Here is a 25090-nt window from a genome sequence, read left to right on the forward strand (position 1 = left end):
CTGCTACTCCCTGGTTTTGCATTGATCTCCTAGAGCAGGTGGCCACACTTGCACCTTTTTCTCAGAAGTGGGATTGGAGTAAGGAGCCAAGTTCACCTATCATAATCATGTGACATAGTGGTTTGCGATCATGTGACATATTGGTATGACGATCATGTGACATTGGAATGGGGAACAAAAAGCAGGAGACCCAGTATTTCAGGTAAATAACCAATCCAATAATAAAAATTGCTAGTATTTCCTGTTATCCTTTTAAAGCAAATTATCTGTTTCTTATTCGCAAATTTAGAAGCTGTTTGGCACAATTTTAGATATCTAGAAACAATCTATCAAAATATGCCTCCTGAGCAACCTGGGGGTTCATTAGATTAATTAATTAATAGTGGTGAATAAACCGTTTGAAATCCTCTTATTAATTGGGTCACCTAAGTCCTAAGTAGTATTATAACCAGGCCTAATGAGGTCAATGGCTTAAAGAGAGGGTTTTAAACCATATATAAAGCTCCTCTAATGATCGTTGGTACAGGACGAAGGTAAGAAAAGCCAGGTGAGTCTTCATGCTGGTGTTTAAAAGTTTCCTCCACAGCAGTAGAGCCACACTGATGTCTACTCAGTTAAAGCCAGGTGTGCAGTGATCTACTGACTAATGGATTCTCCAACTGTTAAACCTATGTTACAGGACAAAGGCCATCACTTTGTAAAAGCTTGAAGTGCAGTTTGCTGCTGAGTACAGGAGACCTTTGCAAACAGAGAGGGATTTTCTCTGTAAAGTTGCAAACAAGGTTAGTGCTCGCCTTCTTATATCTTGTAAAACTTACAAGCTACCATTTGAATGAAACCAAGAATAGAGTTGATTGAGGAAGAAATGGAGCAGAGGAAACCTCTTCTAAGTCATGTTCTCTGATGTTCCTGTTGGTATTTTGTTTTATTTTGTTTTCCCTACAGAGACCCTAGTATAAGAATGGAAACACCCAGGCATGGTGGCAGGCATATGTCGCCCCAGCTACTCAGGATGCTGAGGTGGGAGGATCGCTTGAGCCCAGGAGTTTGAGGCCATAGTGAGCTATGATTATGCCACTGCACTCCAGCCTGGGTGACAGAGCAGGATCTCATTTCTAAATAAATGGATGAAAAACCAAAACTGATCCTTGAAGGCAGGGGTAGGGTGAATAACTAGAATGAAAGGAGCAGTATTTTTTTTAAAAAAGTATTCTTTTTTAAAAGAGAAACCCCACAAAATTATGGGGTTACCAAGCTTAGAGATGGGATAGGAGTGTATATTTAGTTACATATGTAAGATATGCATGACTCATGTCAATATGAAATTGGATTGAAGTGAGATTGGGAGTTTATGCTTAAGAAAGAGAGTGTGCCAACAAACTATGTACTGAGCCTGTGAGAATACTATCTTGAAACAGGGAAATGAGTAGTGAATTGGAAATAACTCTGAACTTTTTAAAATATCAAAGCAAATTTTTCTTTAGGAAATTTTCAGGTTTTAAAATTAACCACTTTTGATTTCAAATCAGAGCAGGTCCTGGAAGATAAGATTCCCCGCCATGTTATCCTCCGTGGTGTTTTGGGGACTAATTGCCCTCATTGGTAAGTCAATGGCTGAGATTTAGCATTGTTCACAGGGCGTCCACAAAAACCTCCAGCACAATCATGAATCAGAAAGAGCAATGATTACCTGTAATGGAAGAGTGGGCTCTCATTCTGACCAGCTTGGCCATTAATCAACTATGATTTCTATAATTAACAGTGTGCTCTGCTTGCTAAGCAGGTGAAAAACAGAATCTGTGGGAATTTCAAATAATCTAATATTTATTGATCTGCTTACTTCCTGTCTGACAATGCACCTATCAGGCTGGATATCTTACCAGGAGGTATATGGAACAGTGCCTTGGAAGCAAAATACATGAAGAGACAATTATCAATGCCAAGCGGTGGATGAGAGTTCAATGTGTATAGGTGGGAGAAAAGCACTAGTCTGGGAAAGATTTGGGAGGAAGAGCTCACATCCAACCAGAATGCTCAGATGTGAAAGGCTTTTGGGGGGAACATGTCAACTGAAGGATGCTTGGTGATTTAATAAGAAAAGGGAAGAGCTTGCTGGATGGGAAGAAAGATTTCAGTAAAAGAGCAGAGGCAGAAATGAATGAAAAGTCTTTGGGTCCGTGTGGTCTGGACAGAAGAGGGGGTTTCTGGGGGGAAGGCTGGAAAGATAGGTTGGTGAGTTGGTAAGGGATCTTGAATAAGAGAATGTGAAAACTTTGACCTAAGCAAAATGAAAAGCCATTCTGAGCAATGTTCAAGTTGTCTTTAATTATAGAATGGTGACTGAAAAGAAAGTGTTTCTAAAATGTTCAATTCTAAATTTGGAAAAACAAGGCTACCCAAAAGTAATTTCCAGTTACTTATGGTCAAAAGCAGGGCAACATAGTTTTAAATTTTTACTCATTTTAGATTGCCAGGTGAGAGCAGAGTTAAATAGCCAGTAGATTAATTATGAGCTACCATATTAGCTGTGTATAGCTGAAAGGTGACTCAATTTAAAAAGGGCTTGTGTGTTTATAAGGCCTACACAGGCAGTGTAGGGTCCATCCGTGGTCATATTCCAGTTCCCTTAAAGCAGTGGTTCATAAACGTGTGTAAGAGTCAACTGGGAATGCTGGGTAAAATGCAGCTTCTTTGGCCTTATACTGCAAGATTTTGGTTCAGTAGATCTGGTGTGAAGAGCCCAGTGATAAGCCTTTTTTTTTTTTTTTTTTGAGACAGAGTCTCGCTCTGTCACCCAGGCTGGAGTGCAGTGGCGCGATCTCAGCTCACTGCAAGCTCCGCCTTCTGGGTTCACGCCATTCTTCTGCCTCAGCCTCCCAAGTAGCTGGGACTACAGGCACCCACCATCATGCCCAGCTAATTTTTTTGTGTTTTTAGTAGAGACAGGGTTTCACTGTGTTACCCAGGATGGTCTTGATCTCCTGACCTCGTGATCCACCCGCCTTGGCCTCCCAAAGTGCTGGGATTATAGGTGTGAGCCACCATGCCAAGCCCAGTGATAAGCATTTTTAATAAGCTTCCTGGGTAACTTTGATGCCTGTGGTCTCTGGGCCACACAGTGAGCCTGGCAAAGACTGCCTCCCAGTGAAAGGATACTGAACCTGTCAATATAAGGACACTTGATCCAGATAATTTAAACAATCCCTTTCTGTCTCATTCCTTCATCCATCCAACTATCCATTCTTCCATTCAGCAAATGTTTATTAAATGTCTACTTTGTGCCAGGCATTGTTCCAGGTGCTGAGGAGGATATAGCAGAGAAAAACATCTAGAAACTGACCTAACGAAATTTATCTTCTAGTGAGAGGAATGAACAGAAAAAGAGTGAGAGGAAAAAGGGAAGAGAGAGTGAAATAATGAGAGGAAGGGAGGGAGATAAAAACATTTCACCCGTAAAAATTTCTGGGCCTGGCACGGTGGCTCACACCTGTAATTCCTGCACTTTGGGAGGCCGAGGCAGGCGGATCAAAAGGTAAGAGATCAAGACCATCCTGGCTAACACAGTGATATGCCATCTCTACTAAAAATACAAAAAATTAGCCAGGCATGGTGGCGGGCGCCTGTAGTCCCAGCTACTTGGGAGGCTGAGGCAGGAGAATGGCATGAACCTGGGAGGCAGAGCTTGCAGTGAGCCGAGATCATGCCACTGCACTCCAGCCTGGGTGACAGAGCGAGACTCCATCTGGAAAAAAAAAAAAAAATTTTTTTTTTGATGTGTCTCTAACATATAAGGACCAGCTCTGGCACAAAAAGATGTTCCTGGTTCATCTTGAACATTTCCTGCCCCAGGCTAGCAATCAGCCATTATTCTGAGGAGTGCTGGTTCTTCTTAGCAGGAAATGGTATTTAGAGACCACAGTGTGGGAAGTAAAAGTGCTCCATTGCTATGGAGTTGTCATTTATTTCAGGTGTTTTCAGTGGCGGGAACTAGAAAATATATATTTTTAAAAGAAAAACAACTATGCATTCAGATATTTCACATTTATATTTAAGAATGCAAGCATTTTACATCAGTTTTATATTTGTACCTCTGCCATCTTACACTAAAAATCCTAGTTCTAATGACATTAGCATTATTACTTATTTACATACAATAGTGTCAAAATAACTATGACAGTATTACCAACCAATAATGAGACAGTAGATATAATTTAAGATTTTCTTGTGATTATTTATGTTCATAGGATGTTCCTATGTAGTGGTATATACTTATATGGATATATTTTAAAGTCACTTAAGATAATTCTCCTCTATATGTTTATTAATCTTTCAATTTGTTATAGAGTTATGTTCATTTGTTTTTCTTTTTTATGATTCCATTTTTCCCTATTTGATTTAATTTTAAAATTTATGATAACATTTACATGGTTCCAAAATAAAAACTTTAAAAAAGATAGTTAGTCTATCCCCTATCCCTGTTCCCTTTACCTTCCTCTTACTCTCTCCATAACTAACAATTTTTATCAGTTTTTCATTCATCCTTGTATTGTTTCTTTTGAAAATATGAGCAAATCACACAAAATATACAATTGTATTTTCTCCCCTTTCTTACACAAAGAGTACAATTCTATAAATACTATTTTGCTCCTGGAGAGAATTTTACAGGAGTATATACAGGTCTTACTCTTTCCTTTTGCAGCTGCATAGTACTTCACTGTGGACGTAGCATCACTTACTCAACCAGTCCCTAAATTAATGACATTTGTGTTGTTTGCAGTCCTTTGTTCTTATAAACAGTGCTGGAATGAACAGCCTATCACAAAACTGTGTTCCACAGCAATGTGTGAGACAGCCTATTTCCTCACAACCTCTCCCACAGAGGGTATTGCCAAACCTTTGGGCTCTTGCCAACTAAAGAGTTGGAAAACGCAGCCGGGTGCGGTGGCTCACGCCTGTAATCCCAGCACTTTGGGAGGCCAAGGTGGGCGGATCACAAGGTCAGCAGATCAAGACCATCCTGGCTAACATGGTGAAACCCCGTCTCTACTAAAAATACAAAAAATTAGCCGGGTGTGATGGTGGGCACCTGTAGTCCCAACTGCTGGGGAGGCTGAGGCAGGAGAATGGCATGAACCCGGGAGCGGGAGGCGGAGCTTGCAGTGAGCCATGATCGCACCACTGCACTGCAGCCTGGGCGACAGGGCAAGACTCTGTCTCAAAAAAAAAAAAAAAAGAAGCGTTGGAAAATGCTGTCATAATGATGTTTTAATGTGGCCTTTCTCTTCTTTTGAGTGTGGTTTAACGTCTTTTATATGTTTAAGGACCATTTTCTTTTTTTTTGTCTATAAACTCTCTATATATTCTGCTGATAAGGTGATATTTGGACAGAGACCTGAAGGCATGATCATGTAGATACCTGGAGGAATAGCGTTCTAGGCAAAAGGGACCACAAACATATAGGCTTTGAGGCAGAAACCTGCCTGGCATGTTGAAGGATAAGCACAAAGAAGAATGTGGCTGGAGGAGAGTGAGCAAAGGGAAAGAGAAGTAGGAACAGGAGCAGAGGGCCAGATCTAGTAGGTCTTGGAGGCTGCAGGATGGACTTGGCTATTCCCCTAAAGGAGGAGAAAGCCACTGGAAGGTTAAGAGAGAAGACTGATAGCAGCCCATGCATATTCCCACAGGGCCACTCTGTCTACTAGGTAGGGGATGGGCTGCAAGAGTGAATCAGGGAGGTCAGTTAGGAGGCTGTTAGGGGAGTCCATATGAACACTGATGCTGGCTGGGACTGTGGCAGTAGCAGAGGTGGGAGAAGTGGTTAGATTCTATTATTTTTTCGTTTTTTGAGACAGAGGTTTGCTCTTTTTGCCCAGGCTGCAGTGCAATGGCACGATCTCGGCTCACTGCATCCTCCTCCTCCTAGGTTCAAGCGATTCTCCTGCCTCAGCCTCCTGAGTAGCTGGGATTACAGGCATGCACTACCACGCCCAGCTAATTTTGTATTTTTAGTAGAGATGGGTTTTTCCATGTTGGTCAGACTGGTCTTGAACTCCCGACCTCAGGTGATCCGCCTGCCTTGGCCTCCCAAAGTGCTGGGATTACAGGTGTGAGCCACCACGCCCAGCCAGATTCTATTTTTTTTACATCAAACATTTTAACAAAATACTTTTTTTTTTTTTCCAGATTTGAGACAGGGTCTTGTTCTGTCGCCCAGACTGGAGTGCAGTGGCACCATCAAAGCTCACTGCAGCCTCGACCTCCCAGGTTCAATCAATCTTCCTGTCTCAGTCTCCCACACAGCTGGGACTACAGGCATGTGCCACTACACCAGGCTAATTTTTGTATTTTTTGTAGAAATGAGTTTTGCCATGTTGCATAGGCTGGTCTCGAACTCCTAGGCTCAAGCAATCCTCCTGCCTCAGCTTCTCAAAGTGCTGGGATTCTAGGCATGAGCCACCACAACCAGCCCAAAGTACTGTCTTATAACAAATATTTGGACTCTTAAGGTACAAGTTAACAGTCCTTGAAACCGTTAGAACAAACTTTTCAACATTACAGAAAATAACTTTGTATCTCCTTTAGCAAAAGCTCTGCCTCTCCTGTAACAGGTAGACTTGGACAGAAACTCACTTTTTAATGACAGAACAAAAAAACAAGAATAGATTTGACTTATTTTGGCAAATTCAATTTTTACTTCTAATTTTATTAAATAGACATACATAGGAACTCAACTTCACAGTAAATGATATAAAATAAGAATATATTTAAATTGTTATGGTGCCCTTCTTTCTTATCTTTCTAAACAAAGGCAAATTGTTAATCCAGATGTTCACATTCCCAGAAGCATTTGTGTCAGAAATGTTTTAAAATTCCTCTCAAAACAATAGACACTGGGGACTGTAAAAGGAAGGAGGGAGAGAGAAAGGGAGGGAGGGAGGCAACGATTGAAAACTACACATCAGGTACTGTGTTCACTATTTGGGTGAAGGATCGATAGAAGGACAATCCTCAGCATCACACGATATGCCCATGTAACAAACCTGCACATGTACCCCCTGAATCTTAAAAAAAAAAAAAAAAAACCTCTCAAGTTTCCTGCTTAAAAACCTGTCAGTTTTAATTCTGACATACAGCATGGTATGACTACAGTGCCTGTAATCCCAGCACTTTGGGAGGCCAAGGAGAGAGGATCGCTTGAGCCCAGAAGTTTGAGACTAGCTTGGGCAACATAGCAAAACCCCATCTCTACAAAAAGATAAAATAAGCCAGGCCTGGTGATGTGCACCTGTGGTTCCAGCTACTCAGGAGGCTGGGGTGGGAGGATCGTTTGAGCCCAGGTGTTGGTGCCTGCAGCGAGCTATGATCACGCCACTGCACTCCAGCCTGGACAACAGAGCAAGATCTTGTCTCTTAAAAAAAGGAAAAAAAAAAGACTGCACATGCATTCAGGATCGATAAAAGATGAATTTCATAATATTTTGCAGTGTTTTCAGATTAAGCGCTGTGTTAATACAAAACAAAACAAAAGGTCGGAGCAGAGTGGGCATGGGGAACTTCTGTCTGATGAACAAATAATGGCAACAAGAGAGTTGGGGCGTTCTGTCTGTGGCCTTCCGCCTTTGGTTTAGTGATGTTTATTGCAGCAACCCAAGTAATATCTTCTCACAGGATTCATGTGAGTTACACTTCTGCCTCCTAGGCACTTCCAGGTGCTCGTACCCCTTCACCCACTCAATGAAGCCTCACCTACATCCGCGCCTGTACCACGGCTGCTATGGGGACATCATGACCATGAAGACCTCTGGGGCCACTTGTGATGCAAACAGTGTGATGAACTGCGGTAAGTGAAAAGCAGAGCAAACGTTCGGCTTTTTCCCCCTTTCATCGTTTTCAGATTTTTTCTTAGGAAGTCACTTAATTTTGAAAAGGTATAATCATCATTATGACAATAGCATCAAAATTAAAAATGAGCAAAAACCACAATCCTGACCAATCTAACAACCCGCTTCTTTTTATTTTCCACTCCTATTCTTTCCAAACCTTGTCCAGCTGTGTTTATTTCCACGTGTTGAAACTACTGCTTGAATAAATATTAGACTCTGGCTTTGTTTTTTGGGTGGTGCCGCTGTGTTTGCTTCATGTTACACGTTAACATTTGAAGCAATACTGTTCCAAAGTCATCTTCATCATGTTATCCTGGTTTTAGAGTGTCAGAGCTGGCAGCAACCACAAGGTCACATCAGACCCCAACCCCTCAAATTTACAAATCAGAGCCCAAAGACTCAGCAAGGAGGGGGGTACTTCCCAATAGAACAGAGCCAGCTAGTGGCAGAGCCAGGCTAAAACATACATTGACTGACTCCTAGTCCAACAGGCTTCCCAGTGCACCAGTGTGGCAGAATTTTGTGTGTGTGTGTGTGATGGAGTCTTGCTTTGTCACCCAGGCTGGAGTGTGATGGCATGATCTCGGCTCACTACAACCTCCACCTCCCAGGTTCAAGTGAATCTCCTGCCTCAGTCTCCTGAGTAGCTGGGGTTACAGGTGCCTGCTGCCAAGTCCAGCTAATTTTTGTATTTTTAGTAGAGACAGGGTTTCACCATGTTGGCCAGGCTGGTCTTGAACTCCTGACCTCAAGGGATCTGTCCACCTCGGGCTCCCAAAGTGCTGGGATTCCAGGCATGAGCAATTTGAAGGAGAAACAGAGCAGAAGCGGCACCTGTTGGGGGTTGTGGATCTGTTTCTGCAGTCAGAGATCAAAAGGATGTCTTAGAATGGTTGTCCCAAGCCATTAGCAGTTATCAGAGGCTGTGGCTAACTTAGCAAATTTTTAAAAATGGTTTTCTTCTGAAGTAGAAGAAACAGTTTCTTTTCTTTTTTTAACTTTAAATTCTGTTTTTTTTTTTAAATTAGAGATGGGCTCTCACTATGATGCCCAGGCTGGTTTCAAACTCCTCCTGGGTTCAAGCGATCCTCCTGTTTCAGCCTCCTGTGTAGCAGGGACTGACTTCAGGCACACACTACTATGCCCAGAAAAACAGTTTCTTTCCTATTGACGTAGGGATCCGTGGTTCTGAAATGTTTGCTGAGATGGATTTGAGGGCCATAAAACCTTACCAGACTCTGATCAAAGAAGTCGGGCAGAGACATTGCGTGGACCCTGCTGTCATCGCAGCCATCATCTCCAGGGAAAGCCACGGTGGATCTGTCCTGCAAGACGGCTGGGATCACAGGGGACTTAAATTTGGCTTGATGCAGGTATTTAGCTAGAAACTTTCTATCAGCCCCACTGCATCCCTCCTCACAGAAGCTCAACCTCAACTAGAAATCCATTTGCAGTGCTTCCAAGCCCCAAAATACCCTGGCATCTGGCTACAGGTACTCCAGCATAATTTTTTTTTTTTTTTTTTTGAGATGGAGTTTCACTCTTGTTGCCCAGGCTGGAGTGCAATGGCGTGATATCGGCTCACTGCAGCCTCCACTCCCGGGTTCAAGTGATTCTCCTCCCTCAGCCTCCTGAGTAGCTGGGATTATAGGCACACGCCACCATGCCCAGCTAATTTTTTGTATTTTTAGTAGAGATGGGATTTCACCTTGTTGGCCAGGCTGGTCTTGAACTCCTGACCTCAGGTGATCCACCCGTCTCAGTCTCCCAAAGTGCTGGGATTACAAGCGTGAGCCACTGTGTCCAGCTACTCTAGCATAATTTGATCTGGGATTTCTGTAACACATCTTTTTATTTCATTCAAGGCTTATTCATTATCAGATATCTTTTAAAAAGTATTTTAGGAGTTTCATAACTACCATTTTGCAATAAATAATACGTAATACACTAAAACTGAGAAAATCTTATCAACAGCACTATTGTTACAGGTGTCCTCTTGGGGTTCATGAAGTAGTAAATTTCATCCATGTGGATCAAAACATGGTATAATCGAGCCCTACTTGAAACAACTTGTTCCTTTGGATAAAGTGGAGGAAGGGGATCCAAATTATCTGGATATTTGCTTCCAGGCTCGATTTTAAATTGTCTGTAGAAATACAGACTTCTGGCCTTCCCAGTTAGAAACAAATTTTTCTCTGAATTAGCTGGATAATTATTTATTACCAAAAATGTGTAGACTTTGGGTGTTATTTGTTTCAAAACAACTTAAAAAAATTTTTTTTGTATATTAGAATGTTTAGCTAAAACTGTGCCATTTCCATTTCTCCCAAACCTTACTTTGTTTCTCTGACTCTCATCTCTATGAAAGAAAGAACAATAGAATTGACTCTTTGGGGATAAAGGCCGGTATCTATGACTTGAATACCAGGAGAGGAAATTAGGAATGGCAGAAAAATGTGTTACCTCATCCAGATGCTGACTTTATTATCTGAATTTTCTAGCTTGATAAACAAACGTACCACCCTGTTGGTGCCTGGGACAGCAAAGAGCACCTTTCACAGGCTACTGGGATTCTAACAAAGAGAATTAAGGCAATCCAGAAAAAATTCCCCACGTGGAGTGTTGCTCAGCACCTCAAAGGTAGGCTGTATTCTGAGTACTTTGTTTAAATGAGCAATGAATGAGACCACTGAAGGCCAGTGTGACCCCAGACTCCCTGGGAGCATTTCCACGTGGTCAGCAGTGGCCCTGGGAGGAGCTGTCTAGAGGCTGCATTTGCATTCCCTGAACCACTGAGTTACTTTGAGAGGTCCTCCATCCTCAACCTCCATTTCCCCTTCTGCAGAATGTTGGGGTTCTTATTCATTGCTTATTGAGCTATTGAGTGATACCTTGAAACATAGTGAGACCCTGTCTCTACAAAAAAAAAAAAAAAAATAGCTGGGCATGGTGACACACAGTACCAGCTACTCAGGAGGCTGAGGCAGGAGGATTGCTTGTGCCTGGGAGGTTGAGGCTGCAGTGAGCATTGATTACATCATTGCACTCCAGCCTGGGAGACAGAGTGAGACCCCATCTCTCAAAAAAAAAAAATTATCTATCTATCCATCCATCTATCTATCTATCTATCTATCTATCTGTTTGCCTACCTCTCATAGGTTTTTTCCTGTTATAAGAAACTGTCAACAACTTTCCAAATTGTCTGAACAATGTTACTCCGTGAGTATTCTTGGGACTTCAGGTGCTATATATCCAAGTGGAAATCTCTGCTTGGCTGACCACAGGCCCCCTCAAGTTTAGCATCTCCCAGATGGAATTAACTCACTAACCTCACACTATAAATTTGCTCTTTCTTCTGCATTTTGCGTGTCTTGGAGGCACCATAATATAGCCAGTCATCCCAGCCTGAAAACCAGATTGCTTTCTTAGGCTCTCTGGTTCCTTCTCTCTTCACACCCAACCACATCAATTCCTATTAGGTTTACCTCCTATCGGCCCATGTTATGTCCTCCACACTCTAACAGCCTTAATCAGAACAGTTTCTAGTCTCTACTTCAAGGTGCTTTAAGGCAGGGATCAGGACCAGGCATCTTTTTCTCTGGATATCAGAGCAGAGCACAATTATGTTAAACACATACATAACTACTAAAGATAAAATTCTAGGGTAAAATAGCATACACATGCATATGCACACGTACCCAAAGAAATAAGTGTGTCTTGGGTACCTTGCAGTCAGTGTGACACCTCTCCTGGCACATAGTAGTTGCTTGAAAACATTTCCTGAATGAATAAATGAGTGAATAGATGAGTGAATTATTGAATAAATGAGAGAATGTTACAAGCATTTTCAGCAGAGGATGTACTGGGAGTCTAGTTCTGCCAGGCCTGGATTACATAAAAAAGCAAATCTGATTTTTGCAACAAGAAAAACCAGAGACTTTGGAAAAAAAGAAACCAATCTAGAATTTTCCCAGTGATTCTTGGGGTAGCATGTCCTTTCAGAAAGGGAGAGAGAAGGAGGAGGATTTGGGACTGCCTGCTTTGGAAGATTTGCCTGGAGAGCTAACATCTTGGCAATGCTCATTGCTTATTTCTGCTGAAAGTTAATATTTGAGCCTAACTCTCTGTGTTTCATTTCAGGTGGTCTCTCAGCTTTCAAGTCAGGAATTGAAGCGATTGCCACCCCATCGGACATAGACAATGACTTCGTCAATGATATCATTGCTCGAGCTAAGTTCTATAAAAGACAAAGCTTCTAGGCAAAGCTCTGTGGATGGGCCAGGCTGGCAGAGTGCTCAGATGGCCGCCTTTGAGAGTTTTATGTGAATGTGTTGTATTCAACACTGGCAAAGAAATGATTAAAATCATGAAAGAAAATACATTTCCCAATTTTATGAATGAAAATAAGCATTGAAAAAAGGAAAGAAAAATAAAAGAAATCCATCCAGTTCACAGTATGGTTTCCAGGAAATGGACATAGACATATATATAATTACTTTGTAGTAAATGTGAATATCATGGCAAGTGGCCCCTAGGTATTCCAGCCAGGCTTCATTTTAGCCCGTCATTCCAATGCCAACCTACTCCCTGTCTACCAGAATTGCTAACAAGTTAAGAAAGCCTTACCCAAGACTTTGTCCTTTTTCCAGTATCTGCCCAAAGCCCTGAGGCTTTGCTTATGAGAAGTTCCTGACTCGTAAGCCAGCCAATCCATGGGACAATGGAGGAAATAGGGATGGAATTCTAGCTTCATAGGAAACTGAAAGCCAACTGAGGTGAAGCTGTCATTCAAGTTAGATACACCAAGTCCTTCAAACCCACAGCAACCTCCTGTGTTTTCTTTTGTTTGTGAAGATCCAGGGACTGGCTTTTCTTATTTTCAGCAGTTGCTGCCACACGCTTTCTTTCACGGGGTCCACCCCTCACAAAACATGGCTGAAGATAAGCATGCAGGACCCAAAGCAATTATGGTTCTTTGGTTGCAAGCAAAAGTAACCACTTATAGAAATTTTAAGCAATAAAAGGAAATTACTGGAAGGCTAACAGAACCAACTAAGAGGGTCAAGGAGATGAAGAGACACCAGGCAACTCTGGGGTCTGGATAGCAGGAATGGGTTAACCATACCTTACAGCATCCCTAGTAAGTGAATGAATTAGCACCCTCACCAATATCCTCATATATGTACTCCAAACACCATTTTCTGATTATGTCATCATTCTGCGTTACTTTCATAGTGCCAGGAGAGGCTCGGAGCTATTTATCTTGGGTCACATACACACCTACCCCTTAGCTATTTTGCTACCTTGGTCTTGCTAACACTACCCACAACGGAGAAGAGACAACTCTCTGGAAGGAAACTGTGTGCTGTTTGTGGCCTTTACTTCCATAGTCAGGAGAGGACACAAGTGATAACATGTTGGAGTGTAAAGTGGACGTGTGATGATGTGGCCCTGCTGGGCCTTTAACTCCCTTTGGAGATGTTCAATGAATGTTTCAGTCCATCACTTCTGTTTCTGAGAAGGACTCAAAATCATATGCATCTGCCTCAGAGCCCCATTGGAGAAAGCCAAGTAAATCCTTCTTTGCCCACTGACCTCTCAACCCAGCCTGAAGATTTGACCCAGGCAGCACCAGGAATCCTTGTTTCAGCGGGCAGGGCCAATGGTCAGTTTGTGTGGCAGGCCCTTAGCAGGTAGGCTGGTAGCTTCTATGACTGGTTGAGGCCTATGCTGTACCAGGTGTTAAATATTTTTATTATCCTCCCTGCATGTGGGCCATCCAGGATGCTCTTCAGATGTTCACTTTGCTTAGGAATGATTTATTTTGGGCTTTCCCTCACATGCATGAATTTCATCTAATCACTAGCCCCTTCAATGTCACTACTTCAACAATAAAGTACATCTAGGTGAGATAACTTTCAGGTAATTTGAAAAACAAGAAATAGTATGCTCACGTGTTCCCTGAATGTATTCCCCCAGTGTTCTCTTTATGACTAGGATGCAAGAGATGTCCCATGGGAGACCTCACATTCAAGTTGTCTTAGTTTGGTTCCCCAGAAGCAGAACTTGAGGAAACGATTCCAGTGTGGGTAGTTTATTTTGGAACGCTGGTATGAGGTGGCTGGATGATACAGGGACAGTAGGACAGCCAATAAAACGTGTCATCGAGCCAGCTACCACAGTGGGCATCTGAGCTCAACCTTGCAGGAAAACTGCTAGGAATGGTGCAAAACCCACACCATAGAATTATTCTGCCCAAGATACAAGGAGCTGGGGAATTTATACATCAACTCCTGAGAGCTGTTGGCTGAGGGATCTGCCTGTAGGGCTTTGGGGGTGTTAATTCTTTGCTACTCTGGTTTGCCTTGCAAATAAGCAACACACATTTCCAAGGAAAAGGGGCTGCAGGTACAGAGGTACAAATACTGGCAGTTGGAAATCAACTGAAAATTCTAAAAGGCTCAGGGATATGGGAGGGTGCTAACAGCATCGGCTTCATCAGGATTAGGTACACCTGGAGGTTGGGACTATCCTTCAAACATTGCTTGTTTTCATCTATGACTTAACAACATGGTAAGAACAATCTGGAAATAACACACAAACTTCATTATGCCTCATGATTTTCATGCCAAGCTTCTCCACAACCTGTTAGAATTAATAGATATAATACAACTATCCAAGTCTTTTTTTTTTTTTTGATGGAATTTTGCTCTTGTTGCCTAGGCTGGAGTGCAATGGTGCAATCTTGGCTCACCACAACCTCTGCCTCCCGGGTTCAAGCGATTCTCCTGCCTCAGCATCCCAAGTAGCTGGGATTACAGGCATGCAACACCATGCCCGGCTAATTTTTTTTTTTTTTTGTATTTTTAGTAGAGACGGGGTTTCTCCATGTTGGTCAGGCTGGTCTCGAACTCCTGACCTCAGGTGATCCATCTTCCTTGGCCTCCCAAAGTGCTGGGATTACAGGCATGAGCCACCGTGCCCAGCCAACTATCTCAGTCTTTATCCTCTTCCCATCTCCATCTAGCTCAACAGCTGATTCCCAGGGATTTGCTGAGAACAATGTCAAAGATGTTAGACACAAATGTGGCACCATTAGATATAATATCCAGTCATTCTCAATTTTCTTTATATTTTTTGCCTGTGCCCCCTTCAGGTGTTATGAATTATTACATGTCTACATCCTATTATGTAAAACAGCACTTTTATAGTTGTCCAAAAACTAGGTTCTTAGGCCAGGCATGGTGGCTCACACCTGTAATCCCAGCACTTTGGGAGGCCAACACAGGAGGATTGCTTGAGCCCAGGAGTTCAAGATCAGCATGGGCAACATGGTAAAACCCTATCTCTATAAAAAATACAAAAATTACCCAGGCATGGTAGCACATGCCTGCAATCCCAGCTACTTAGGAGGTTGAGTAGGGAGAATCACCTGAGCCCAGGGAGGTCGAGGCTGCAGTGAGTCATGATTGCACCACTTCACTTCAGCCTGGACAACACAGTAAAACCTTGTCTCAAACAAACAAAAAAACCCCAAAACCAAACCAAAACAAACAAACAAAAAATTAGGTTCTTACTGGAGGATGAAGAAAAATTGTCTTATAAATAGTTTTTGTTGGGTTTTGAAGGGAAGGTGAGGGTTAAAGAAAGACACAAAGAGAGAGAGTGGTGGCTCTACAGCAAATGCAGGCTTTATGTCCAGCATAAGACCTGCATCTTAATGCCAATGCCCATTGCTGCTTACAGGCTGGGGCAATTATAGGTTGGGTGGGAGGAGTCTGGAATATGGGGCATGGCCTGCTGCCTGGGAAAATGTTGATAACATGTTCCCATGATTAGGCAGTTTGGTGCCTGTTCCAGTGCAGTGTGAGGTTCCTTACACTTTCTTCCAGCAGAATATAATAAGAGAGTCAGGCGGTTGGGCAGGCTGTTTGTCACAGCCCGAACCCCTGTGGAATGTTTCACTTTGACCAAGGTCTGTGAAATGGCTGGGGGGGTTACAAAATGGTGCAGTTTGGACTAACAGTTTCCAGAGCAAAAAAATAAAAAATAAAAAATAATGAAAACACCTAAAAATATTTCCCTTGCTAGACTTATTCATGATTATATTCTCATCCTTTCTTTTTCTTTGCCATTAATGCCTCAACTGCTGAGAGAACTGTGACCTAATAAGAAACAGGTGTTTGGCCTCTGCAGCGTGGTGCAGGGGAAGCAAGGGGAGGAAGCCTCAGCTTCCACACTGCTGACCTCTAAGAACGCTCTCCACACAGATGATTGAAGTGCTGTGCACTGTGATGCCTTCTGTTTTACAATGCTAGGTAGGGGAAACATTCCCCACGCAGACACAATGTCCATTCCCATAATACAATCAGGTAAGAGACGCACGCAAGCACTTCTCATGAAGCCTGCTGAAAAACACCAATTCGCCTACAGACTTTAATTCCATCAACCACTACATTCCTAACTTCGGCCTCCATTAGGACTTAATTAACAGGTTTTGGTGTTACAATACTAGGTATAAAGAAGTGTTAGGCCAGACTTGGTGGCTCACGCCTGTAATCCCAGCACTTTGGGAGGTTGAGGTGGGTGGATCACCTGAGGTCAATAGTTTGAGATTAGCTTAGCCAATATGGTGAAACCCCGTCTCTACTAAAAATACAAAAATTAGCTGGGCATGGTGGCGCACACCTGTAATCCCAGCTACTGGGGAGGCTGAGGCAGGAGAATCGTTTGAACCCGGGAAGCAGACGTTGCAGTGAGCCGAGATCGTGCAACTGCACTCCAGCCTGGGCAACAGGGCGAGACTCCATCTCAAAAAAAAAAAGTGTTCCCCAGCCGGATGTAATATCCATTCCCATAAAACATTCAGGTAAAGGACACACAGCTTTACCTAAAGTCTGTTTAAACATTCCACCTTTCATGATCCTATCAACCCTTACCTTTTACGGTTCCCTCATTCTAACTGCAGCCTGCCTCAGGGCTTCATCAATGGGTTTTGGTACCACAGTGCTGGGGGCTCCCGTATCGAGTCCCAGTAACCTTTTCTCCACAGTGCCCCCACCGCTGACCATTTTACCTACTGATGTGCATAAGGCTTTGGGTCTTCACTGAGAAGGGGTAGAGCCAAGGGACTGTGACCCTTTTGTCAATCTTCATCTTGATGAACCTGCTAACAACTGTCACAGTGATTGCTGGTCAGGTTTCTCATGATAAATTTTGCCTTTGGCTTTTTAAATTTCTCCAAACTGGAGTAAATAGAGCAGGCTTATTTGGAACCCTTTAATATTGCGGGACCAGCAGGGGTTCCCTTGGGCCTGCTCAACCTTTGGTAGTGCTGTGTTAAATCCTTTGTTTTAATCCATCAATATCCATTTTATTCATCCCATTTCTTAATAACCATCTAAAGCTTTCCACCCTCCTGGGACAAGTCCCACGACTCCTCTTTCTTTTTCTTCTTTTTTTGCTTCTGTCAATATTTGCATGTTTGCTTTACATACCTTCTTTCTTTCTTTCTTTCTTCTTTTTTTTTTTTTTTGAGACGCAGCTTCACTCTTGTTGCCCAGGCTGGAGTCCAATGGCGTGATCTCGGTTCACTTCAACCTCCATCTCCCAGGTTCAAGTGATTCTCCTGCCTCAGCCTCCCAGGTAGCCAGGACTATAGGCATGTGCCACCACCACGCCCAGGTGTTTTCTTTTTCTTTTTTTTTTTTTTTTTGTATTTTTAGTAGAGATGGGGTTTCACCATGTTGGCCAGGCTGGTCTCGAACTCCTGACCTCAGGTGATCCACTCACCTCAGCCTCCCAAAGTGCTGGGATTACGGGCGTGAGCCACTGCACCTGGCCAAGCACCTTATTTCTTAATTGCTGTGTAAAATTTTCTACCATGCTAAGACCTGCCCTCTGCCTTTCTCCATTCTCTTCTTAATTAACCTAATGTGGTTTTTTTTTTCAACTTTTATTTTAGATTCAGTGGGCACTTGTGCAGACTTGTACAAGGGTACATTGCATGATGCTGAGGTTTGGAGTACAATTGAACCCATCATCTAGGTAGTGAGCATAGTACCCAATAGGTAGTTTTTCAACCCTTGCGCTCCTCCCTACTTCACCCCACTTATAATCTCCTGTCTCTTGTTCCCATCTTTATGTCCATGTGTACCCAATATTTAGCTCTTACTTATAAGTGAGAACATGCAGTATTTGGTTTTCTCTTTCTGCATTAGTTCTCTTAGAATTATGGCCTCCAGCTGCATCCATGTTGCAGCAAAGGACATGATTTTGTTCTTTTTTTATAGCTGCATAGTATTCCATGGTGTATATGCACCATATTTTCTTTCTTTTTTTAATATTATACTTTAAGTTATGGCTTACATGTGCAGAATGTGCAGTTTTGTTACATAGGTATACACGTGCCATGGTGGTTTGCTGCACCCATCAACCCATCACCTACATTAGGTATTCCTCCTAATGTTATCCCTCCCCTAGCCCCCCAGCCCCCACAGGCCCCAGTGTGTGATGTTCCCCTCTCTGTGTCCATGTGTTCTCATTGTTCAACTCCCACTTAATGAGTGAAAACATGCGGTGTTTAGTTTTCTGATCTTGTGATACTTTGCTGAGAATGATGGTTTTCAGCTTCATCCATGTTCCTACAAAGGACATGAACTCATCCTTTTTTATGGCTGCACAGTATTCCATGGTGTATATATGCCACATTTTCTTTCTTTTTTTTTTTTTGAGACAGTCTCATTCTGTCGCCCAGGCTGGAGTGCAGTGGCTTGATCTCAGCTCACTGCAAGCTCCGCCTCCCGGGTTCATGCCATTCTCCTGCCTCAGCCTCCCAACATAGCTGGGACTACAGGCACCCGCCACCACGCCCAGCTAATTTTTTGTATTTTGAGTAGAGATGGGGTTTCACCATGTTAGCCAGGATGGTCTTGATCTCCTGACCTCGTGATCTGCCCACCTCAGCCTCCCAAAGTGCTGGGATTACAGGTGTGAGCCACCGTGCCCAGCTATATGCCACATTTTCTTAATCTAGTCTATCATTGATGGACATTTGGGTTGGTTCCAAGTCTTTGCTATTGTGAATAGTGCCGCAATAAACATACGTGTGCATGTGTCTTTATCATAGAATGATTTATAATCCTTTGGGTATATATGCCTAGTAATGGGATTGCTGGGTCAAATGGTATTTCTAGTTCTAGATCCCTGAGGAATCGCCACACCGTTTCCACAATGGTTGAACTAATTTACACTCCCACCAACAGTGTAAAAGCGTTCCTATTTTTCCACAACCTCTCCAGCATCTGTTGTTTCCTGACTTTTTAATGATTGCCATTCTAATTGGCATGAGATGGTATCTCATTGTGGTTTTGATTTGCATTTCTCTAATGACCAGTGATGATGAGCATTTTTTCATATGTCTGTTGACTGCATAAATGTCTTCTTTTGAGAAGTGTCTGTTCATATCCTTTGCACATTTTTTGATGGGGTTGTTTGCTTTTTTCTTGTAAATTTGTTTAAGCTCATTGTAGATTCTGGATATTAGCCCTTTGTCAGATGGATAGATTGCAAAAATTTTCTCCCATTCTGTGGGTTGCCTGTCCACTCTGATGATAGTTTCTTTTGCTGTTCAGAAGCTCTTTAGTTTAATTAGATCCTATTTGTCAATTTTGGCTTTTGTTGCCATTGCTTTTGGTGTTTTAGTCATGAAGTCTTTGCCCATGCCTATGTCCTGAACGGTATTGCCAAGGTTTTCTTCTAGGATTTTTTATGGTCCTAGGTCTTACATTTAAGTCTTTGATCCATCTTGAGTTGATTTTTGTAAAAGGTGTAAGGAAGGGGTCCAGTTTCAGTTTTCTGCATATGGCTAGCCAGTTTTCCCAACACTATTTATAAAATAGGAATCCTTTCCCTATTTCTTGTTTTTTTCAGGTTTGTCAGAGATCAGATTGTGGTAGATGTGTGGTGTTATTTCTGAGGCCTCCGTTCTGTTCCATTGGTCTATATCTCTGTTTTGGTACCAGTCCCATGCTGTTTTGGTTACTGTAGACTTGTAGTAAAGTTTGAAGTCAGGTAGCATGATGCCTCCAGCTTTGTTCTTCTTGCCCAGGATTGTCTTGGCTATGCAGGCTCTTTTTTGGTTCCATATGAAATGTAAAGAAGTTTTTTCTAATTCTGTGAAGAAAGTCATTGGTAGCTTGATGGGGATAGCATTGAATCTATAAAATATTTTGGGCACTAAGGCCATTTTCACAATCTTGATTCTTCCTAGCCATGAGTATGGAATGTTTTTCCATTTGTTTGTGTCCTCTCTTATTTCCTTGAGCAGTGGTTTGTAGTTCTCCTTGAAGAGGTCTTTCACATCCCTTGTAAGTTGGACTCCTGGGTATTTTATTATTCTCTTAGTAGCAACTGTGAATGGGAGTTCACTCATGATTTGGCTCTCTGTTTGTCTGTTATTGGTGTATAGGAATGCTTGTGATTTTTGCACATTGATTTTGTATCCCGAGACTGCTGAAATTGCTTATCAGCTTAAGAAGATTTTGGGCTGAGATGATGGGGTTTTCTAAATATACAATCATCTCATCTGCAAACAGAGACAATTTGACTTCCTCTCTTCCTATATGAATACCTTTATTTCTTTCTCCTGCCTGATTGCCCTGGCCAGAACTTCCAATATGACGTTGAATAGGAGTGGTGAGACAGGGCATCCTTGTCTTGTGCCAGTTTTCAAAGGGAATGCTTCCAGTTTTTGGCCATTCAGTATGATATTGTCTGTGGGTTTGTCAAAAATAGCTCTTATTATGTTGAGATACGTTCCATCAATACCTAGTTTACTGAGAGTTTTTAGCATGAAAGGCCATTGAATTTTGTCGAAGGCCTTTCCTGCATCTATTGAGATAATCATGTGGCTTTTGTCGTTGGTTCTGTTTATATGATGGATTATGTTTATTGATTTGCGTATGTTGAACCAGCCTTGCATTCCAGGTATGAAGCCGACTTGGTCGTGGTGGATAAGCTTTTTGATGATGCACCACATTTTACTTATCCAATCCACCATTAATGGGCACCTACATTGATTCCACGTCTTTGCTATTGTGAATAGTGCTGTGATGAACATATGGGTGCATGTGTCTTTTTGGCAGAATGATTTATTTTCCTTTGGGTGTATATCCAGTAATGGGATTGCTGGGTTGAATGGTAGTTCTATTTTTTGGTTCTTTGCGAAATCTCCAAACTGCTTTCCCTAGTGACTGAGCTAACTTACATTCCCACCAACAGTGTATAAGCATTCCCTTTTCTCTGCAGCCTTGCCAGCATTTATTTTTAAAACTTTGAAATAGCCATAGTGTGAGATGGTATCTCAGTGTGGTTTTGATTTGCATTTCTCTGATGATTAGTGATGATGAGCATTTTTTCATATGTTTGTTAGTTGCTTGTAAATCTTCTTTTGAGAAGTGTCTGTTCACGTCCTTTGCTCACTTTTTAATGGGGTTGTGTTTTACTTGTCGGTTTGCTTAAGTTCCTTATAGATCCTGGATATTAGACCTTTGCCAGATGCACAGTTTGCGAATACTTTCTCCCATTCTGTTGTCTGTTTACTCTGTTAATAGTTTCTTTTGCTGTGCAGAAGCTCTTTAGTTTAATTAGGTCCCATTTGCCAAGTTTTGTTTTTGTTGTAATTGCTTTTGAGGACTTAACCATAAATTCTTTCCCAAAGCCATCATCAAGAAGGGTATTTCTCAGGTTTTCTTCTAGGATTTCTATAGTTTGAGGTCTTACATTTAAGTTTTTAATTCATCTTGAGTTCATTTTTTTATATGGTGAAATGTAGGGGTCCAGTTTCATTCTTCTGCATATGGCTAGCCATTTATCCCAGGACCAATTATTGAATAGGGAGTGCTTTCCCCATTGCTTATTTTTGTCACCTGTCAAAGATCAGATGGTTGCAGATGTGTGGCTTTATTTCTAGGTTCTCTGTTCTGTTCCATTGGTCTATGTGTCTGTTTTAATACCAGTACCATGTTGTTTTGATTATTGTAGCCTTGTAATATAGTTTGAAATCAGGTAATGTGATGCCTCTGGCTTTGTTCTTTTGGCTTGGGATTACTTTGGCTATTCAGCCTCCGTTTGGGTTACAATAGTTTTTTTTTTCTAATTATGTGAAAAATGATGTTGGTAGTTTGATAGGAATAGTGTTAAATCTGTAGACTGCTTTAACAATATTGATTCTTCCAATCCAAAAGCATGGATGTTTTTCCATTTGTTTGTATCATCTATAATTTCTTTCAGCAGTGTTTTGTATTTCTCCTTGTAGAGGTCTTTCACCTCCTTTACTAAGTGTATTCCTAGATTTTAAAATATTTTTGTGGCTATTATAATTGGGATTTTATTCCTGATTTGGCTCTCAGTTTGAACGTTATTGGTGTATAGAAATGCTACTGACTTTTGTACACTGATTTTGTATCTTGAAACTTTAATGAAGTTATCAGTTCTAGCTGTCTTCCAGTTTAGGGTTTCCTAGATACAGAATCATATCATCCATGAAGAGAGATAGTTTAGCTTCTTCTTTTCCTATTTGAGTGCCTTTTATTTATTTATCTTGCCTGATTGCTCTGGCTAGGACTTCTGGTACTATGTTGAATAGGAGTGGTGAGAGTGGGCACACTTGTCTTGATCCAGTTCTCAAGGGGAATGCTTCCCACTTTTGCCTATTCAGTATGATGTTGGCTGTGAGTTTGTCAGTGATGGCTCTTAGTATTTTGAGGTATGTTCCTTCAATGCCTAGTTTGTTGAGGATTTGTATGTCTGGTAGAATTTGATTGTGAATCCATCTGGGCCAAGGAATTTTTTGTTTGTTACGTTTCTTTTCTTTTATTACTAATTCCATTTCAGAACTCATTATCGGTCTGTTCAGGGTTTCATTTTATTTCCAATTCAATCTTGGGAGGTTGTGTGTTTCCAGGAATTTATCTATTTCCTCTAGATGTTCTAATTGATGTGCATAGATTTGTTCATAATGGTCTCTGAGTATCTTTTGTATTTCTGTGGGATCAGTTGTAATGTCACCTTTGTCATTTCTAATTGTGCTTATTTGGATCTTTTTTTTTCTTTGTTAATCTAGCTAGTGGTTCATCAATCATGTCTATCCTTTGAAGGAACCAAGGTTACCTTTCGAAGTTCATCAGTCACGTTTATCCTTTCAAGGAACCAATGTTTCCTTTCAAGGTTTCAAGCTTTCAAGCTTTTGTTGATCTTTTGTATGGATTTTTGGTCTCAATTTCATTCCATTCTGCTCTGGCTTTAGTGATTTCTTCTGCTAGCTTTGGGGTTTGTTTGTTCTTGTATCTCTAGTTCCTCTAGGTGTGATGTTAGATTCTTAATTTGAGATCTTTCTAACTTCCTGATGTACGCACTTAGCACTACGATTTTTCCTCTTAAACTGCTTTTGCTGCATCCTAGAGATTTTGGTATGTTGTATCTCTGTTTTCATTAATTTCAAAGAATTTGTTTTATTTCTGCCTTAATTTCATTATCTGCCCAAAAGTCATTCAGGAGCAGTTATTTAATTTCCATGTAATGGTGTGGTTTTGAGATCTTCTTCGTATTGATTTCATTTTTATTCCACTGTGGTCTGAGAGTATGCTTCATATGATTATGATTCTTTTTTTTTTTTTGAAGACTCTATAACCCAGGCTGGAGTGCAGTGGTGCAATCTTGGCTCACTGCAACCTCCACCTCCTGGGTTCAAGTGATTCTTGTGCCTCAGCCTCCCAAGTAGCAGGGGCTCCAGGCTTGTGCCACCACACCTGGCTAATATTTGTATTTTTAGTAGAGATGGGGTTTTGCCATGTTGGCCAGACTGTTCTCAAACTCCTGGCCTCATGTGATCCAACCACTTCAGCCTCCCAAAGTGCTGGGATTACAGGTGCAAGCCACCACACCTGGACAGATTTTGATTCTTTTTTAATTTTATGAGGCTTGCTTTATGGCTGATGTGGTTGGTCTTAAGAGTATGTTCTGTGTGCAAACAAGAAAAATGTGTATTCTGTGATTTTGGACAGAGTATTCTCTAGATTGATATTAGGTCCAATTGGTCAAGTGTAGTTTTAAGTCCAGAATTTCTTCATTAGTTTTCTGCCTTGATGATTTGTTTAATGCCATCAGTGGGGGTGTTGAAGTACCCTACTATTATTGTCTGGCTCTCTAAGTCTTTTTGTAGGTCTAGAAGTACTTTTTAATGAATCTAGGTGCTCCAATGTTGAGTGGAAATATATTTAGAATAGTTAGGTCTTCTTGTGGAATTGAATCCTTTATCATTATGTAATTTCCTTCTTTGTCCTTTCTTACTGTTGTTGGTTTAAAGTCTGTTCTATCTGATAAAACAGAATATATAAAGACTCCTGCTCATTTTAGTTTTCCATTTGTGTGATAGATCTTTTTCCATTCCTTTATTTTGAGCCTATGGGTGTTGTTACATGTGAGATGAGTCTCTTGAAGACAGTAGACAGTTGGGTTTTGTTTACTTATCCAACTTGCCACTCTGTGCCGTTTAAGTGGGGCACTTTAGACAATTAACGAAAGGTTAATATTGATATGTGAGGTTTGATCTTGTCATGATGCTCTTAGCTGATTGCTTTGTAGCCTCAATTATGTAGTTGCTTTAGAGGATCTCTAGGCTACGTATGTTTCTGGGCTTAACTGTGTTTTTGTGCTGGCAGATATCATTCCTTTGTTTCCATGTTGAGAACTCCCTTAAGGACCTTGTGTAAGGCTGGTCTAGAAGTAACACATTTCTTTAGCATTTGCTGATCTGAAAAAGATTTTATTTCTCCTTCATATATGAAGTTTAGTTTGGCAGAGTATTCTTTTTTTTTTTTTAACTATTGGTGAGAAGTTTATTTTATTCTGCATTTTACTTCAGATGTCAGGTAAACAGTAAAAAAAGTATTTTGGGTAATTTGTGAATACATGATTTTTTTGTTTGAAAAATTAACATAAGCTGCTGTGAGGTTTTTACTTGTTTTTTATTTTATTTTTATTTTTATTATTTTATTTTATTATTATTATACTTTAAGTTTTAGGGTACATGTGCACAACGTGCAGGTTTGTTACATATGTATACAAGTGCCATGTTGGTGTGCTGCACCCATTAACTCGTTATTTAGCATTAGGTATATCTCCTAAAGCTATCCCTCCCACCTTCC

The 25090-nt window shown here is 41.3% G+C and overlaps 2 protein-coding genes across 3 annotated transcripts in view; one reads left to right on the forward strand and one right to left on the reverse strand.

Moving 5' to 3' along the window:
* Positions 1-274: 274 nt before the first annotated feature.
* LOC100458609 (lysozyme g-like protein 2) lies at positions 275-13956 on the forward strand. 2 transcript variants are annotated; one of them, XM_054547322.2, is made up of 5 exons: positions 275-782; positions 7700-7840; positions 9060-9256; positions 10385-10523; positions 12024-13955. In XM_054547322.2, exons 2-5 carry the CDS (start codon positions 7735-7737, stop codon positions 12140-12142), a joined length of 561 nt encoding a protein of 186 aa, XP_054403297.1. In that variant the 5' UTR covers positions 275-782; positions 7700-7734; the 3' UTR covers positions 12143-13955. The 2 variants fall into 2 exon arrangements, with proteins under 2 accessions (XP_054403297.1, XP_054403296.1); XM_054547321.2 differs by lacking the exon at positions 275-782 and adding an exon at positions 833-1602 and having other exon boundaries at positions 12024-13956.
* Positions 8126-25090, reverse strand: part of LOC100458972 (large ribosomal subunit protein uL30m) — an 83204-nt gene continuing 66239 nt past the window's right edge. Inside the window, exon 8 of the transcript XR_010136164.1 lies at positions 8126-11663. The gene's annotated coding sequence lies outside the window, so the exon portion shown is untranslated. The remainder of the gene's footprint in view (positions 11664-25090) is intronic.

This window comes from Pongo abelii, chromosome 12 (genome assembly GCF_028885655.2).
Source record: "Pongo abelii isolate AG06213 chromosome 12, NHGRI_mPonAbe1-v2.0_pri, whole genome shotgun sequence".
NCBI classification, from domain to species: Eukaryota; Metazoa; Chordata; class Mammalia; order Primates; family Hominidae; genus Pongo; species Pongo abelii.

Bases quoted from the DNA above. Each gene is read 5' to 3' on its own strand.
- LOC100458609 (XM_054547321.2), top strand. From the start codon at position 1,560: ATGTTATCCTCCGTGGTGTTTTGGGGACTAATTGCCCTCATTG. The intron at 7,841-9,059 runs GTAAGTGAAAAG...CTATTGACGTAG, and splicing joins AAACAGTGTGATGAACTGCG to GGATCCGTGGTTCTGAAATG. The intron at 10,524-12,023 runs GTAGGCTGTATT...GTTTCATTTCAG, and splicing joins TGTTGCTCAGCACCTCAAAG to GTGGTCTCTCAGCTTTCAAG.